Source organism: Pleurodeles waltl, chromosome 8 (assembly GCF_031143425.1).
Source record: "Pleurodeles waltl isolate 20211129_DDA chromosome 8, aPleWal1.hap1.20221129, whole genome shotgun sequence".
Taxonomy (NCBI): domain Eukaryota; kingdom Metazoa; phylum Chordata; class Amphibia; order Caudata; family Salamandridae; genus Pleurodeles; species Pleurodeles waltl.
This window is the reverse complement of record NC_090447.1, coordinates 1,441,824,796-1,441,843,404: the sequence shown is the minus strand read 5'-3', so window position 1 is coordinate 1,441,843,404 and position 18,609 is coordinate 1,441,824,796. Positions and strand designations below refer to the sequence as shown.

Here is an 18,609-nt window from a genome sequence, read left to right as displayed (position 1 = left end):
TTAGGATAGAATAGCAAAGTTAGAGATCCACAGTGATGCTGACTACAAGTGTCAAAACGTGAGAGGCCGAATCTACAGTCTTGGAGACTGCCCCATGGTGGCATCACTGACGCCTCACCTACAGACTAGCAATTACCTGTCTGTTGTATCCATCTGATTGACTCTCTTGAAAAGTCTCTATTCTACTGATAATGGCTAGAGGCAATTGAGTAGAGATGTCACTATACTCACTTTAAGTCTCTTGAGTTAAATGTACTAATTGTATGATGCCAATATACTTTGTGAAAGTGGTCTTACCTTATGAGTTACTGCTATAATCAGAAGTGTGTGGTGATGCTTGTTGATGCAGTTGAAACCTGCTCTAAATATGCTGTCACGTCATTCTCACGGCACCTGACAGAATTAGACATACAGACAATTGAAAAACTATTTGGTGTCATTGGCTTCCAGAGGCGCAGTCCAGGGAGTCATTTTCCACCTTAAATGAGGCTATCAATCTTCAAGCTATTGTTCACTTGTACTTATTCTCCCTGGTCAGAATGTCTATAGCCAGATGGATCTCCAGCACTCATGCTCTTCTATCATTGCCATTGAATCTGATGGCCTCATGTAACCAGAGGCTTTCATTTAAAGGACACCATTCCTTGCCACCTTTAGTCCCATGAGATGCTTTAATGAGCACCTCAGTACCATACCATGCCATCATCCTCACATGGTGCGAAATCAAACGCATCAATAATTTTAACCAAATGTGAATAAAAAAATGTCCTCTGTCTTCTTTCTGTGCTCCCACTCTTCCTTGACCAAGGAGGTGTTGCATAACATTATATGGTACGCTGTTTGATTTTATAAATATATAACCAGTCGCCATTGTTCCAGCCAACATTTTATCATAAATGGTTGTGCTAATTTGGCAATGGTAGGCTCTTCGGCCAGCATTGCATGTACATCTTTGTTTTCCCTTACTCTCTGCACCTCTTCTATAAATTGGCTGATACCCACACATTAGCAGTGAAATATGAGGCGTGGTCACCCGAAATAGTGAATAAGTATTTTCCACCTACTAGCTGGGTCCAAGTTAAGCCAGGAGTTCGGTTGCTCAAGAAGCATATCTTAAAGACAAGAACTGGAGATCAGTGGAAATCTGCGATTAGATCCATGAATGGTTGCCTTTTTCAGTTCTGCAACAACTTTCTATTATTATGTGGTGACTTTAACACCAATCGTCACCCTATCCTACGGGATGACCAATTATTAGAAGAAGACAATGTTTGGAATATTCTGATTTACCCCCCCCCCCCATCGAACGATGCCGAGGTTCAAAGAAAGGACAACTAATTTTCAATGCCTTAATTGAAGGTGGGATTCTTACTTTAAATGGAAGAATTAAATCAGATAAAGTAGCGAAATCCACCTTCTGGGTCGGAAAAAGGCAAAGTGTTATTGACTATATGGCAATAAACATTGAAGCTTGGCAATATATTATGGATAGAATCGAAAGTGATCATGATCCACTGTTAGCGATGGTTCATCCTGACACAGGCTTCTGGAGAGCCGCTCCTCTACACAAAGTAAATTGTCCAACAATAGCTTTGAGACCAAATAGGAAAAACCTTGCAATGGCAGTTAGGTGCAAACCTTACATGGGTACCCCTAGTGAAATCTGGATGGCGTCACTTTCTGTGATTTTAGACCTACCCGGCAATGGGGTTTCCCTCTTCCTGCAAAAATTCAATAATCTTCTAATACAAACATCTAAAGAAAGAGCCAAGAATGTCAAAAACATTCCAATGGCCACTGAAGGGTGGTTTGACGAGTGCATACAATTAAAAATGGTACTATCACGAGCACTAAGGAATTCTCACTCGAGTAATATCAACAAGCAACAATTCTTAGATTGCAGGCAACAATATAAGAAATGATTAAGATATAAAAAGACTTTTCCACATAAGCTCTGGGGAGACCTCTGAGATGCAATCTCAGCGGGAAATTCAAAAACATTTTGGGAAATAGGTGGGGATGTGAAGGACCCCCAAAAAAGTACAGTTGAACATTAACCCGCAACTCTGGGTAGATCACTTCACTGCTCTGAGGATAAGATTACACCTGAACGTATCAATGACTTAATAGGTTTCAAGCTAGTGTCGGAAGGTAGTGACCATAACTCAAGCGAGATAATGCCGCCACTTGAGAACTGCGTGGCAATGACCCAGTTGACCAAGGTGCCGGAATACGAAACAATGGTTGAGTCAGTTCCTAATAGCTCTGCTCGGACAAAGCCCAGACTAGCGATCTATGCTATACCCTGTGATATGATGTTAGTGCATGTATTTATTGAGAAAGAAATCGTGCAAGCCATCGTCTCACAAAAACTGCACAAGGCTGCAGGCCCGGATAGAATTCCTTCAGATGTCTATCGTAATCATCTATCCTTATGGCTACCAGTTTTAACTTGCTTATATAATAGCGTTTGGTCCTTTGAGGAAATCCCGCCCTCATGGAGAAAATCAATTATTGTTCCAATACATAAAACGGGGCCCCGGGACATTGTGTGCAACTACAGGCCAATCTCACTGCTTGACAGTGTTGGTAATATTTTTGCCAAACTGATTCAATCTTGGCTGGACCAGTGGATAGAAGAAGGAGATTTACTATTGCCCTGTCAAGCCGGTTTTAGGAAGGACCAAAGCACAATCGATCAACCCTTCAAGCTGAACATGAATATGTTTTCTTAAAGTCCTCGCTGTACATGGTATTTTGTCGATCTTCAAACAGCATTCAACAGCGTGGAACGCCAAATATTATGGCAACTTCTGATGGAAATGGGTATCCCAGGAAAGATCCTAAGGTTGCTAATCTTAATACACACATGAAATCCCACAAGGATCAGATACAGCACGATTAATGACTACACAGCTGAGATTCCAATCCAGCGAGGTGTCAAACAAGGGTGTGCTCTGGCTCCAATCCTATTGAACTGTTATATAGATGAAGTGGGCCAAAAACTGAAGAACTTAAACCTGGATGTGACGAAATTAGCTAATGAAAGCATACCTATTTTGCTCTCCGCAGATGATGCTGTGGTATTGGCAAGAACGGAGATATTGATGCATCCTCTATTAAAAGGCTTTGAGTCTTTCTGTGCATCAAGGAACTTGACGATTTATGCAAGCAAAACACATTTTTAGATTCTCAACAAAAACAGAAGTTGCGAGCTACCTTTAAGGTTAATAAAAGGCCTCTGGACCAAGTAGCGACCTATGATTACTTGGGTTGCCGAGTGGATGATACATTGGCTTGGAACCCGCAGGTATATAAAAGCAATATCTCCTTGGCCCAATAATCCGGTGCTGTCTTTGGATTTGAAAAATCCACGTGGAACCATTCTTTGAGACCTGCACTGCTTGCGTACAAAATGAAAACGATGGCGGCTGCACTGTGTGGTGCAGGGGTCTGGGGATTTAAAAAGATCCCAGCAATACAAATAACGGAAAACATATTTATACGAAGACTACTCTGCTTAGGTAGGGTACATCTATGGACGAGGTAAGAACAGACTTGCAAATGGGAAAAATCGAAGTTTATATAGCACTGGCTCCCATAAGATACTGGATTCGTATCTAGCCCAAGGAGGAACTGAATTCATATAAATCCGCAATGATTGACGTGATGAACTTACAAAAACATCAAAAGTTGCCTTGGTTCAATCATGTTTCAACAACTTTGGCTGCCATAGGCCTAGAAGAACTCTGGTTCTACCCAGAAAAAAATCACAAAGCTTAGCCTTGTTGCAGTCCTATGGCATATTGGGACTGTAAGATTCTGAGGATTTGTAATTCGCCCAGCCCCTTGTTAAAGCGTTACCTTTTACTTAACTAAGAAGTTAAACCAGTCCCCTTCATGGATAGCATCTGTCCAGAGGAAAAAAGATCTCTCTATTTTAAGTTTTGTATGGGCACGCCAGTGGTGATCTCAGTGATCAAAACATGTCATCCTGCACCACCGGGGAGATCTGATTGCTGCTCCTGCCCCTTTGGTGGCCAAGAAACATTACTTCATTTTCTTTTTATATGTCATTTCACGATTAAACTTCGAAAATTTTATTTACAGCCACTTTTTAAAAAGTATGGTGTTAGGAAATGTAAGGAAACTGAAGTACATGTGCTCGGATGAAAGACCTTGTGATGACTTTCAACATATATCTTGGAGGCATAGAAATTCAAATCATCAATTCATTCACAACGCTCAGCATCCCAATAACTGTAACGTTAACAGTCTGCTGCTATCATCGTGTTAATATGATTTTTGTTTAGTTTGGTCCTGCAGGTGCTTATTTTGGGGGGAAACGGTGCAGGATAAAGTATACTTTTGCAGTATTACTGTGATCCTATTCACTGCAGGCAATGTTGAAGAAGATATGATAGGGAAAGTGTTTGAGTACGCCACTAATTTTGCGGGTCGAATTAGATGGACTTATATGATCAGCTTCAAGACAATTACATTTAACTTTAAGTCTCATTTTACTTGTATTGAGCCGACCAGTGCATTGTAATTGTAATCGTATTTATATAGCGCTTACTACCCCTGACGAGGCGTCGAAGCGCTTTTCGATGAGTAGCACGCTACTCCGGAACCCAACAAAAATTAGTGATTAGTGATGGATTAGTATCGTTAAATAATGAGTACAGTTTTAGTATTATTATGAGTTAATTTGAGCCGCGGATATGAGAGTTTGTTAGTTAGACTGGAGTAATGGAGGGGTGGAGGAGGAAATAAATCCAGAGGTGTTAATTGGGAGTATATCCTTCATTTACTCAACCCAAAGGCTTGGGATGAGTAAAGGGGGGAGGAGGGGGAAGAGTATGTGGAAGGGTTAGGGAGAGCATAGTAGCAGGGTGAGATGAATGCAGGAGAATTTAGTAGGGTTGTGTGGGAGGTCAAAGAGGTAGAGTGAGGTTTGGTGAGTTAGATGTGGAGGGAACAGCTTAGGCAGAGATATTTAGGAGATGAAAGTGGTAGAAGGGATTTGGGATGAGTCAGAGTGAGAATGGAGGATAGTTTGATAGAGACATGACATAAGAGTGATGAGTAGATAAGATGAGAGCAGGAATTCAGATATCTAGTATAACAACCCAAAAAACAAAACAAAAAAAACCAGGAGCCATGCAATGATCCACGAACATGCCAAGCACAGAAACAACATATACACATACATATATATATATATATATATATATACACACACACACACACACACACACGCACATACAATACAATAATTAGAATCATGGGTAAAAAAAATACTTAGGTTTAAAGAGTGTGTGTGTATTTTATTGTTATGACATAGTAGCAATACATATTTTCCAAAGAAACTATAAATAAATAGAAATATTCATATAATCTGAAAAAAAATATTTATCCACATCGGCATATGCAGTTCATAGTTGTTTGAAAAAGGTGGTTATGAAGGAAAGAGCCAACTCTTGAGTAGTTTTCTGAAGACAAGAAAGTTATCTGTGGCTCATACAGTTGGGGGTAATGAATTCCATAATTTGGCTGCTTGGACGGAGAAGGATGTACCACCTATAGTCTTTTTCTTGTATGGTGGTGTTCTAAGGCGGGGGCCAGTCTTGAGCGGAGGGTTCTTTGTTGGATGTATTTGGTCATTTTCTTTCTGATAAAAAAGCGGTCCGGTTCCATGTATAGCTTTGTGGGTGATACAAAGCAGCTTGAAAGTGCATCTTCTGGCAACGGGTAACCAGTGTAGTGCTCTCAAGGCAGGAGAGATGTGGGCTTGCGGCTTTATATGCAGTAGTAGCCTGGCTGTGGAATTCTGGATACGTTGTAGTTTTTTCATAACAGATAGAGATGATCAATGGTAGAGGCTATTGGCATAATCCAGTTTGGATAGTACAAGTGAGATGGTAGCTTGCACCTTGTGTGGAAATCCGAGGTGGGGGAAGATGCGTCGTAAAGTCTTTAAGGTGATGAAGCTTGTGCGTGCTAATTTGTCTACTTGGGCATTCATAGTTAACTTGGAATCCATGGTGATTCCTAGGTTTTTAACTTTATGTGAATAAGACACGGCGTGACCAGTTAGTCATTGTCATAAAGTATTTACATGATTATTATAGGTACTCCTGGCTCTGTGCAAAGGTGTATGCAAATGAACTGATCGTTAAGCATAGTTTTTATGGACAAGTTTATATTTTAGTAGGCAAGTTTTAATGTATCCTTGAGTGATGTTTGTACTTGTAATCATGAATTTCTTATGTCCGGATAGGCTGATGACAATAAATGGAATGGCCATTTTGAGCTTTAAATTGGCTGTGCAGATTTCAAAAGGGCCAGGATGGCTTCCGTTGTATTCTCCAGATGTGTTCCTGACAAGTATGCGTGTTGGTTAGGTGAGCCGCCCATGTATTCTGAAAGCACTTCACTCTCAATGCTGCAAGAGGCAATGCTTCATTAACAGAAAGGTCCAAGAAACCTATTTGCTTGCATCACTGCCAGCTCATCCATGCTTATTCTCCAACTTCTCCTTTACTCTGCGACGGGAAGATTATACACACTTGTTGAACATGAAAGGGTAGAGTCTAGCATGGAGTAAAATTACCTATATGAGGACCCTCCTACTCGTTAGGCTGCCTCCTATGCCAAACACTCCCAGCTTCACCTCTCGAGATTCAAAGCCATTGAAGACCGCCCTTTTTCTTAAGAGAACTGGTGGTGGTGTTCACCAACATGATGGTAAGGGGTGTGGGCGCGTACTGCATGCCTGCTGCCAGGTGACAGGGTACCCGCCTGGCTTAAAGGCATCTTTACCTTTTCAGGTGTGGTTTACATCTGTTCCTTCTAGTCCTGCCAGTCAAATACGTAGTTACACGATCCTCTCCGTCTTGTTTGTGAAGAATGTTGGTGTAAACCATTAGATTAGTAATTGTACCTAAGGGCATTACAAACAATTGATTTTACCTTTAAACTGTCCGCATTTTAAATATATTCTTGAGGAAGGTCATACAAAGCACCTGGCACGTATACATCGCATGGATTAAAAAAAAATCATAATTGTTTGTGGTACTCGAGTACATACGTACACATTTTTGTAAGGAAAAGATGAGTGCTTGAATTGAAGTATCCTAAATATCAGAAGCAGAAAGAATGAAAAATGAAATTACAGAAATAAGAACTGTTATCCCTTAACAAAAGTTTATTTTGGATCTTATTTTTTGCATTTTTCTAAACCCCGAGACTAGCGAGACGATCCTTACTCCCATGTGCTCGCAACTTTCCTTTTTCGACTGAAAATAAATATACTGCTCTGCCCTAAAGCGTCCCCAAATAAATGTTTGTGTTTAAAAACGAGCGACATGCTACTCTGATCAGGAAAATGGTTCTGAGTGGGAGCCGGGCGAGACCTCTTCTGCCTTGGGGTGCACATCATGGGGGCCCATAGGCTGGATGAATGCTGACCTTACGGTTGAAAATATGCACTGGTGCCAGAAGCCCTACCAGCCTCCCCCTGTGATGCCTCTCGGGAAGTGGATATTGCCTACAAGAAATGTGGCTGCCATGAGCACCCTGTGTGGTTCGTCTCTTATTTTCCCAGCATTACCAGGCTCCACTAAGCCCTCTCTCTCTCTGTCGATGCCACTGTGCTACAATGGCACAGACACCCATCGTTAAGTGCATCCACGCTATGTAAGCAATTTTATAATGAAACACAATGCAATACATTTATTTCTTTTGGGTTTTTAGAGTTTTTATTTGTGATTATAACATGCTACACAAACACTAAAAATTAAATCCTCTTAATTGATCAGCCTGACTGTGCCAGAGGTATTTTATGTGGTATGTGCCAAAAACGTTTTGAATGTGCAGAGATCCTACTCCATTTGGTAGGAGGGCAGTGGATGTTATAGGCAAGCTTAGATGTTTACGTCCTTTGCTTGAATTTCTATCAGTTCTGTGAGCATGCACATTTTTTTTATTTTTGCCTGTGAAAGCAGTATAAGTGTGGAATATCCTTGCTTCTAAAATACCCAGGAATTAAAGCAATGAATTAATCTCATCCACTGCTAATTAGGCTAGACTGCATTTCATTTTATCGTTTTATTGCTCACAGTGCCATTCTAGACCCAGACAAAACGTATTCAAAACAGTTAGACACACAAAAAAGGGAGCACACTGCCTCACACTCCAGCATAAAATAGCCCCTATGCATCATGGTAAATGCAGTCATTTGATTTAAAGATAGAGACATTTTTCAAAAAGTCTTTCACCTTAAGTAGGTGCAGCAAGTGCCGTATCTCTGGACACGTGTTTCTGGCTTTCGGCCGTCATCAGCAGAGAGAAAATATATCTGAAGGGGTTGCTTGAAGTGCTGCCGAACGTCTTCACAGGTTTTTGTACCACTCAGTAGGCGAACAGGTGCATCACCAGAGCTCGTAGGCTCACGGGAGCCGTCAATTAGACACACAAAAAAAGGGAGCACACTGCCTCACACTCCAGCATAAAATAGCCCCTATGCATCATGGTAAATGCAGTCATTTGATTTAAAGATAGAGACATTTTTCAAAAAGTCTTCGTATCGTGTCCAGAGATACGGCACTCGCTGCACCTACCTTAGGTGAACAACTTTCTACAGCGATACAGCACTTGCTGCACCTACTTAGGGTGAATCATTGTTTGAAAAATTCTCGCTATTTATATTTAAATGACTGCATTTACCATGATGCCTTGGGGCTATTTTCCGCTTGAATGCAAGGCAGTGTGCTCCCTTTTTCTTTTTGTATTCAAAACAGTATTGGTCCCTCTGTAAAGAGAGTAAGTAGTCCAGCCTGAACTGCAAGGCCACCTCCCCTCTGAAAAAGAGCATAAACTACCCAAAAGATAATTAATATGTGTTGGGCCTCAGCAGTGATGCCCACAATATATACCAAGGGACTGTGTATCTATAAGGCAATAAGTGTTTATTTGAAAAGATCACGCTGTGAAACCTTTTTCTACCAACCAGCTTTGGAGCTCAGGTCCTTAACGTAGCTTTTCTGTATGCGAAAATCTAAGCAATTGTGTGGGGAAAAACTGGGACTAACCTGCTCCATGGTGGATAACACTGCCTTTAAAGTATTTTAAACTCCTCTCAGCCCCTACTACTCCTTAACACAAGCCCAACAGCATCCTCTGATTGGCCAGACTTTACCAAAGATGTTCTGCTCAGCTGTCTTGGCTGAGTGTTTTGCTATCTGACGAAGATTAGTTTGCTCTTGTTAGATTTGTTGTTAGGTCATATTGGGAGCCCTAGACTCACTTAACTTGGTGCCCCTGCGACTGCCTGTTTCGCCTGTATTGTAGCATTTATAAAGCATCTATTACACTTTGGGGGTGTAGAACTGCTTGCCTACATAAATAGCGTGGTTCACCGTATTGGATGTGTGATTGGAAGAGTTTTCTCTTGTTTTGATCTTATGTGACAAGTGTTTCTGTGTCATGAATGACCACCGAGGTGTAGTTCTCATGTTATGGGACACAGCACTCAGGACTGTGATGGGTGAAGAAGTGCAAGAGATAGGCATTCAGTTCATGGTTTTTGATAAGCTGCCAGCTTTTATGTTTTGAAGGTTCCTTTATGGTATTCCTTATGACCACAGTGCAATAAACTAGTTACTTCAGGGCTGTTCATTCTGAGATTTTTGTTTAGTTATGGTCTTGAGCAGGCGTAGGTTGAAGGGAGATATTGGCAGCATGGAGTTCATTTCCAGCATGTTTCATGTGTTGTGAGATGTAGTTTTTTTCAGTAGTGTGTGGTGGCAGGCAGTGTCAAATGCTGCTGGTAGGTCACGAAGCAATAGGGCAGCCACTCCGTTATTGTCCATTGTTTTAGGTGATCCCATATGGATAGGAGTCCTGACTGTATTTTTACATGATCTAAATTCAAATTGTTGGTCTGACATAGTCACTTTCCTCAAACTTGTAAAGCTAAATAAAAACTGCGCTTTCAGATATTTTACCTGAAAGTGGCCCATTAGATATTGGATTGTAGTTTGCTGTGTTGGATGTGTCAAGGTTCTTCTTCTTGAAGAGTGCTGTAATGCAAGTTTTCAAATCAAGTGGGAAAGAATCCAGATCAAAGGACTTGTTGAGCAAATTTCGACCTACCTGCCCTGCACAGGATGTGCAAAGGATATCTTTGCATATTTGTGGAGGTGTGGGTCTGCTGGTGATCATGATAGTCTGCTTGCAATGATCATTTCATGCATTTCTTTTTTTTTTCAGAAGGTGTTGAAAGTATTAAGTGTTGAATGGTTGGTCTCGTCCCTATTTGTGCTGTTATTTGCAGGATGTCTGCTAATTGTATTTTCTTTAAGATAATTTTTTGTTTCGGTGTAGATCTTTTTGTAGAAGTTATTACTCACCTTGGCCTGTCCCTATTGTGCATATATAATGTCCAATGTGTGTCCCATGGAGTCAGTTGGGCCAGAAACAATTTGTTGGAAGTTGAGGGCCTTAAGGTTGGATGTAAAGGCAGTGATTGTAATAAGGCTGTTCTTGTCAAACCAGATTTTAAGACCTCCTAGAATGTGTAGTTTAAAGTGATACAAAAGAGTAATGTATCTAATAGTCTGTATTTTAGGAGGCAGGAGGAGTTGGACCGGGGTAACATCTTACGAGCAAGGATTCGTAGTTTTTGATGTTGTTGTTTTATGCTTTTCTATGGATGACTACTGGCCTTCTCTAGGTTTTCCAGCACAAATTTGTTGATGATGCCGTATTCAGGTTGGATGACTTTGTGGTATGTGCAGTAGAGCCTTTGCTGTGCCACGTTTCTGTAACGAAGATGAGGTCTGGTGTAGTTTCTGAGAGTAAATCAAATACATTGAAGTGTTTTTTGCTCATGGACTTTGGGTTGAAACGTGAAAATTGTATTTGTTGTTTGTCCTCTTGACATGATGGTGCTTTGAAGAGTTGTGGCATAATATAGGAGGAGGAACAAGGACAAAGGTGGTATGGGTGGAGAGAAGTAGGCGGCAGTCTAGCTGTCACTTGAGGTGAAATGTAGGATAAATTATTGAGTTAGAGAATTCTGTGGTTTAAGAGGTGTTTTTAGGGCTTTTTGTGAGACATAATAATCTTAAAATCAGAGGCTGATTGCTTGGATCTCAGGGTCTCCTGCTGTCGAGCACTTTTGACTCCTGTCCAAGAATTTGCATTTGTAGTTAACAATAAATGTGAAAAGTGAACCTTTTAGAACTACCTTTAATTAGACCTTAACAGACTACTGGGCGTGAGTAATGAATTTTGGAGAGGGCTGTCGATGTCAGTGTTTTAACTTATAACTTCCCAGTCCTTCTCTCTGCGCTCCAGACTTACTGGAAAGAAACACACAGTATGTTGCAAAGCTCATAAATAAATAAATGTTATTGTTGGTAATTTCCTACATAACAGTTTTTTTTTTTTAGTGTAAAAAACAAAGCGACGAGGTCTAGAGATCTGGTGAAGCATAAAGAATATAGCTGTGCATAATTAAAAAAAATAATGATTTATTTTCAGAGCTATCCTGTGTTTCTCTCCAGGTTATTTGCTGTAATGTGATGGGGGATTCTATACAGTTTTCTGTTCACGTGATTCATGTTTCACCTGCTACCTCTGGATTCCCATCGTACACAGTGAAGGTTTCCCCCCTTTGTTTACAGGTAAGATTAATGAGTTTCCTTTTTCATCCTTATTTTTGTGGTTGTTCGAATTTCAGTGTTTTCCTTTGCATATACCTGTGTAGTATGTTAACTAGTATCTGCTGGCCCTTATTTGCCCTTTGGTACCTTTGGCATGACATGGGTCCAGAAACCATATGTATTTTCTGTAGTTACGATTAGTGTAAGTCTGATATTGTGAGGCAAAGTATCAACCCTGTGGTGGTGGCCAAAAGGATGCATGATGTCATGTCTTCTACCCCTGGTGTTATATTCAAGCATTTGCTGCACTGTCATGAGGTTGCAAAGCCTTATGTTTCTGTTGCCTCTTCTGAGATCTCACTCCTGTAGTAACTCCTTGCCTTTTTAGTTCAAGCCTAGTAGAGTGTGCATGTATCATCTTTTGCGAGGTATTTTGTTGCTTACCAAGTACGTAGAGGGTTGTGGAGGCCGCTGGTTGCTTACCATTTGTTTATTTTTCCTGTCACTCATTTGCCTGCTACTTATTCATGTCTCAGCTTGTCAATCTTAAGTTTGCCCCTCTCATGGAAAATTGCCTCTTTACCATTATTTTGGTTAGCTGGCATTTCGACTTTTACTGCTTGCCTTACAAGCACTACTTTTTTCTTTGCTGGTAAGCACTCAATGAGAGTGCATGTGCATATGTTTTTGCACTGTCTAGCTCGTGCAGTCCTCTCCCCCTACCCTCCTTGTGCTTATCCCCACGGATCGGTACATAAAATTGAAAAAAATCATCTTGTGCCATTTGGTAGGCATGCACATGCAAGCTGAGAGCACCTACAGAATGACGCTGTGCACGTGTCAAAGCCTTTTGTTTTTATAGCATAATTTTTTAAGTAATCTAAAACTGTGCAGCGTGGCTAAGAACCATTGGCAACAACAACAGTAGATCACAAAGCCGAGATCATTTGGCTTTGCTAATTCTTGTTACTTATTGCAACTAAATTAAAAGGTTTATTGTGCACTATGAATGCTCGGTGAACATTTACAAGATCCAATGATGAATTAATCAAGGCTCCTGCCAGCAGTTTAAGAAAATATTTCATGAATTTAATCTGTGTGTAATCTGATTTGGTCATGTTCCTTAAAATGTTTGCAGGTGCATCAACAAGCAGTATGTGTGCGAAAGGTTGACATTTCCGGTTTATTCCTTAGTTGCAGGGGCATGTTGGGAGTTCGGGCCAGATGTACGAAATCGCAGGTTTGCGATTTCCTAATAGTGAATTTTAGTGATTCGTTATTAGGAAATCGCAAAATGCGATGTACAACATTGTGTTTAACACGGTTAGCGATTTGCAGTCGGAAGCAATTGGACCGGTCTCATCGGTATTCATGAGGCAGATTGTAATTTGCGACCCACTGTGAATGGCTACAATCAGAGGGACAGTGGCCTTCTGGGGTCAGCAGACCATCCTGTCTGTGATTGCTTTTTAAATAAAGCATTTTTTTTTGTAAACTGAAAAGTTTTCTTTTAATATTTTAAGAGGAGGCAGTAGTCCAAGGGACCAGTGCCTCCTTTTAAAAACTGTTTTCATCCCCATTCGCAAATTTGGGACCCCTTCCCTTTGCGAAGGGGTTACCACCAACTTGAAGTTGGCGGTAACTGCAAATGTTTTACAACCACATTCCCAGTCACAAAACATTCTGGCATCCCCCTGCAACTCGCTATTAGGAAGGGATGTCCTTGACACACCCCTTCCTAAAACCAACTTGCAAACCTATTTTGCGATCCGGCAATAGATTATCAAATCACAAAAAAGCATTTGTACCTTCCAATATGCTTTTTTGTGTTCGAAAACTGCCTGATTCTGCAAATCTGGCCATTTGCGCTCAGAAAAAAGATTAGTACAACTGACGCTTCATTCTGCAACCCCTTTATCGTACCTCTAAAAAGCAACCTTTTTTCATTGTTATACAGACTGGCAATCATGAGTAATAATGCATGGGTTTACATTGTTCCTATTATTACAGAATGTTATTTATTTTTAATTGTGTAAAAATGCAACCTTCTTGTATTAGAAAACATTGATCGTGTGATGGCGAGCTTGCCTCATAGAAGTTGTGGTGAACACCAATATATTGCTTGTTACCCATAACACTAGCTTCCCGTGAAACTGGGGTGTGTATTGAGCTTTCTATAACAGATTAATGAACCTGATGCTTTACATGAGAACCAGTGGTTCAACTTTTTTTACGGATGAGCCTGCGAGAGCATTTGCTAGCACATGTCTCGCTTGAGACACACTCTTGATTCTAAAAAGGGCTTAGAGTCCGCCCATTGCTTTCCATTTGTCTGCTAATGTCTCATTCTCCTGTGCAGCCATCTTAATGGCCCAGTGCTGTCAAAACGTCACTTCCACTGCTTGCTGTGGAGCAGGGATCAAGCACAGATTGATTCAGTTTAATCAGTGCCCGTCCACTGCTCCTGACTCAATTCAGGTACTATTTATTTTCTGCTAGCTGAAATGTCACCTCTTAATCTTGTTTTTTCTTTCAGTTGTAGCACTCTATCATGGTGCATGTGTTTGCGGGATGTTTCTGCGCAGCATTGTTGCTTCCCTCTCAACCAGTTTTGATTCCCCCGAATCTGCGCCACCCACACCCACCCTCCGTTTTGGTTTCCTGTTGCTGTTTTCATCCCCACACCCTCCCCTTGCATCAGTCCCTTCTCCCCTTGCTTGTTTTTAAGTTACAGATCATCTCAACATACATGTTTAAAGAAATTATATGCAGACTGGCCTTATGCCAAATGCGTCTTGCCTTTTCAGCTCCCAGTTCGGTAAAATTGTATCGTAGCGCTTGGTTAGTCTGAAAGTTGAGACAGTCTTGTGACCCAGTGAAGTCATAAAACCACTTTCATTGAATACGTCTAATTAGATGGTGCTTTGCCATATTATCGATAACAGCATGGCATTAAAATGGTCACATTACAACCGTGATTGAATAATTATTACAGTTATTGAGCATAATTTGAGGCCATGGCCCGATGCACTCTGGAACTCTTAGTCCAAGCTCTTAAAAATATTCCATTTTCAGTGCTCCTTGTGTTACCTTGTGTGAAAGTAATCCACCTCATGCTTTTCTCTTCCGCCGCCCTACCCTGCAGATGCTTTATTTCACTCCTGCAGGTCTCTTTCATTCCCGCTTTCTCCCTTGGTCGCTGTTGTCCTCTATCTTCCTACTTCTTTCTCAGTTTCCTGCTTTTCCTCTGCTACTTTTGTATTGTAATTGCTTTACTGCCATTGAGATGCTACACAACATCTGAGCCGTCTGTACCGGTTCTGTATGTGGCTTGGAAGCCACTGTGATGTTCAAGCTTTCCTCTCCTTAGGTAATTGTTCTTCACTCAGGCCTTCCCTGATCTCAGTCCGCATCCTGGAAGGTCACTATTTCTTCTCTCCCCGTGAGCACATGCCATCCAGAGAAAATGAACTTTGCTTGCAATAGATAAAAGTTCTACTTGGCCAGCAGCCAATCTATAACTAGGGTTTTCAAACGGAGCTTGTGATATCAGTGGAGATCAGGTGGCGTGAGTGTTTTTTCCCCTTCCCTGATGAGCTGCAGTTGCACTGTTAAAGAAAAGGAAAAAATGTATGTTCATGTGTTGAGACTGATCTCAAAACACAGACAGAAATAGAACGTCCCAATGGATTTATTACGCATATTTTAGGTCAGTGGGAGGGGCCTATTTTAGAGCAGCTCAGCGGACACGTTAAATTTATGGTGGACAGAGTAAAAAAAGCATTGGGAAAGCCAATACGTCTTAGCTATGCAAGATCTACTAGCTTTGTCAGTGTTTTTAAGCCATATTGTACAGCAGCCCACCGGATCTGAAAGTGCAACATAGCAGTCATGGTGTTTTATTTTATTTTTTCTTTGAACCAGGCAGCACAGCAGCCACACAGCTGTTCAACGTGGCTTAAAAACACTGAAAGGCCAACTAATTGAACTATGTGTCCGTGTTTTCTTTGCCATGTTCTAAGCTGGGTAGCTGCTGTGCAGCATGTTTAAAAGTTTACAAAAAAAAAACCAAAAAAAAAAATATTAAGCGTACAGCGTTGAGCATGACACAGTATTTTTTTGCCATGCACTGCTGTACATTAACATGGCTAAAAATCAACATTGACAAAGCCAATAAATGTCACATAGGCGAGACATATTGGCTTTGCCAATGCTAGTTTTATTTTCTGACGGTTGTCATTTGCCCAGAATTACATGCATTGAACCGAGGCCTCGATTCGAACCTGGTTCTCTGGTTCCAAACTCGGCAGCTTTAGCTGCTGGACTACATCTCTGTGTCATGCTAATGTTTTTTAGGGGCCCTGTATGAAATACATTCCAATTTTATTGCACATCACCTGCTAATTCAAGCCAGCCTGTGGCCAAATATTATATTATATTTGAAACTTTAACAGGTATACAAAAAAAAAAACAGTTGCAATATGTCTTGCCCAGGACACTGGTTAGTTAGAGAGAGTCAGAAAAAGAGGAAGGAGGTTAAGTTAGAGAAATAGAATAGGTGGAGGTCCAATAGAGAGAAAGTCCACTTTCCCAAGGGGACCAAATTGGTAGGTGGTGGGTCCTGGGCAATTGCCCACTTTGCCCATGCCTGTGAACGTCTCAGCTCCATCTCCTCCCTGTCTGAACATTTATTTGCGATGGGCGCTTTTCTGCTGTCTGTGGACGAACAGCTGAGGGCTAGACCCAGAAGCAGGGCCGTTCCTATCCTGGCTGCCGGAACCCAGGGTCCTCTGCATAGATGCCTCCTCACAGTCAAGGAAAGGAACTTAAGACCTGGCATTCCTCGCAGCACGTTTAACTTTTAGCTTCAGACTGGCAGTAGCTCACTCAGTCGCTCAACCCGTCCAGCACTTCTATCTTTAGAGGGTTTGAGAGTGGTGAACTGCAAACGCAAACCTGCACAAAGGAGGCGTGGTGTGGACTAGCTTGGCGACTTTAGAACCAGGATTCCTGGCTTTTCATCTCGTTATCGGCTCCTGGCCAATCAAATGATGTATTCACTTCATCACAGTTTCTGTTATAAAACTGTGTGATGCAACCTAAACGTTTATATTGTACAATATGACTTAATATGTTAAAAAGTGTTTGTTGTTCTAATTAAATCCTGGTTTCCGTGATGGTGAAAGACCCCGACAGTCTCAGGTACAGTATCTGTATACGGCATGTTCCTGCTGCAATAAATATGTGCTCTATGAAAAAGCTCCTCTTCTTATTGGGATTGAGCAGGTGTGCTCCATCTCAAAGTTTGAAAGTTTCTAAGCACTATAATTCATCGATCTTCCCGGCTCGATCTAAAAAAAATACTTTACGGTTGCCCCAGCCCTCATCCAGCCGAGGTCATGTGTTCCCTTTCGCTCTGTTCCCTGCCCTACATTCCATGCTTACTGCTATTTCCCGTTATCCGAGGATGGAGTGAGAGGGATCCTTTACATTGGTTCTGACTCTGTTATTGCAACGCAAGAGAAATAGCATTTACTCGGAACCCCCACTAAACTCCAGGAAACATTTTTTCAATATTCAGGAAGATCCGCGAAGCTGTGCATCGTCACGAGGGGACCTATCATGAAGGACAGAACCAGCAGGACAGCTGACCAGGGACCAACCTCTATTCTAGTGCTGCCGGGCCTCTTTCACACCACTGGCACTGTGGCTAATGGGATTCACCAAAACACTCGCCAGCTTTTTGCCAGAATTAGCCCTTCGCCGGCAATGATTGCAAAGCTTCGTACGTTCCAGGCCCCAAAGAGTCAGGCTAAAGTCTTATAAATTCCCAGAAGGCTGTTTTCACTCGATAAATTTTCCAGGTTTTGTTTTTCACATAGATATGTAGGCCCCACTGTTTCTCCAGTGTTACTCCTATTCGGATAGGACGCTGCTGTGTATGCACAACAATCTGGGTGCTCTTAAGCTGCTTGTCCATGCCCTAATGTGATCACGCAACGCTGCATGCAGACCAGCTGCCTCCAGCGTAATTATGGGGAAAAACATTGGTGCTAACACTATTTGACCTCAAAGGGAGAATGATCAGATGCTATCAGAGTTCCTCTCTGTTCCTCTGGTCCAAATCCTGCTCCTCACAATCGGTGAGGAGCAGGATTTGGTAGTCAGTAGTCTGGGATTCTTTGAATCCATCTGGAGGGCGCCCAGCGTGACCTTGAAATACCAGGTGATTATCATTCCAAAGAATTGTCTTTATCTACTCAGTTGTAATTTGTGTCTTTTATTTACAAATCCGGCCCCGTTGTCAAAGCTGTTGCCCCTGACCGAGCTTCTTAAATTCTTTGAATGCTGGATGCCCTGCAAAGGATGTATCATGATTCTGCACACTCGGAACGTTGCAGTCCATATTGTTTTTGTCCCAAAGGAAGAACCTGTTAGTGAAGGCCAGAGATCCCTGTATTGGTGCTCCGTCTCTCCAAGAGTTAGGTTAATGCTAACATACCTAGTATTTCAGTGCCTTCGGTTCCCCACCTGGAATATCTGAAAATAAAAATTAACTTTAACACCCTGCTGTCAACTGACGGCAGTAGTTCTTCATCTAAAAGAAAACAAACCCTTACATCCATCCCTGAATCTAAGTGGGAAATCCTTTTTTAAAGGGATTACTCCCTTTGGCTATCTGATAAAGCCCTCCTTGTTCCCTTTCAGAAAGAAGGTTAAGGCTTTTCTGATCTAATTAGCGTTCAGAAGTATAGTTCGTGGATCATATTGATGAAGTGTCCTGTGCCAGTGTGGTCACCATACACTTTGTAGACTGTGAACACTCCCTGATGTAGTTCCATCAGGTTTCATGCTTGTATGTAAAATGAATTAAGAGTTCGGAGAAGAGCCACATCTTCTTGCAGTCTTCAGGTGAAACGGTACATTTCCACTGGGT

The 18,609-nt window shown here is 41.5% G+C and overlaps 1 protein-coding gene across 1 annotated transcript in view; it reads left to right on the top strand.

Annotated features, from left to right (window-relative positions):
* Positions 1 to 18,609, top strand: part of C2CD2 (C2 calcium dependent domain containing 2) — a 343,623-nt gene that overhangs the window by 121,276 nt on the left and 203,738 nt on the right. Inside the window, exon 3 of the mRNA XM_069202597.1 lies at positions 11,574 to 11,693. Within this exon, the coding sequence (XP_069058698.1) occupies positions 11,574 to 11,693 (120 nt within the window). The remainder of the gene's footprint in view (positions 1 to 11,573; positions 11,694 to 18,609) is intronic.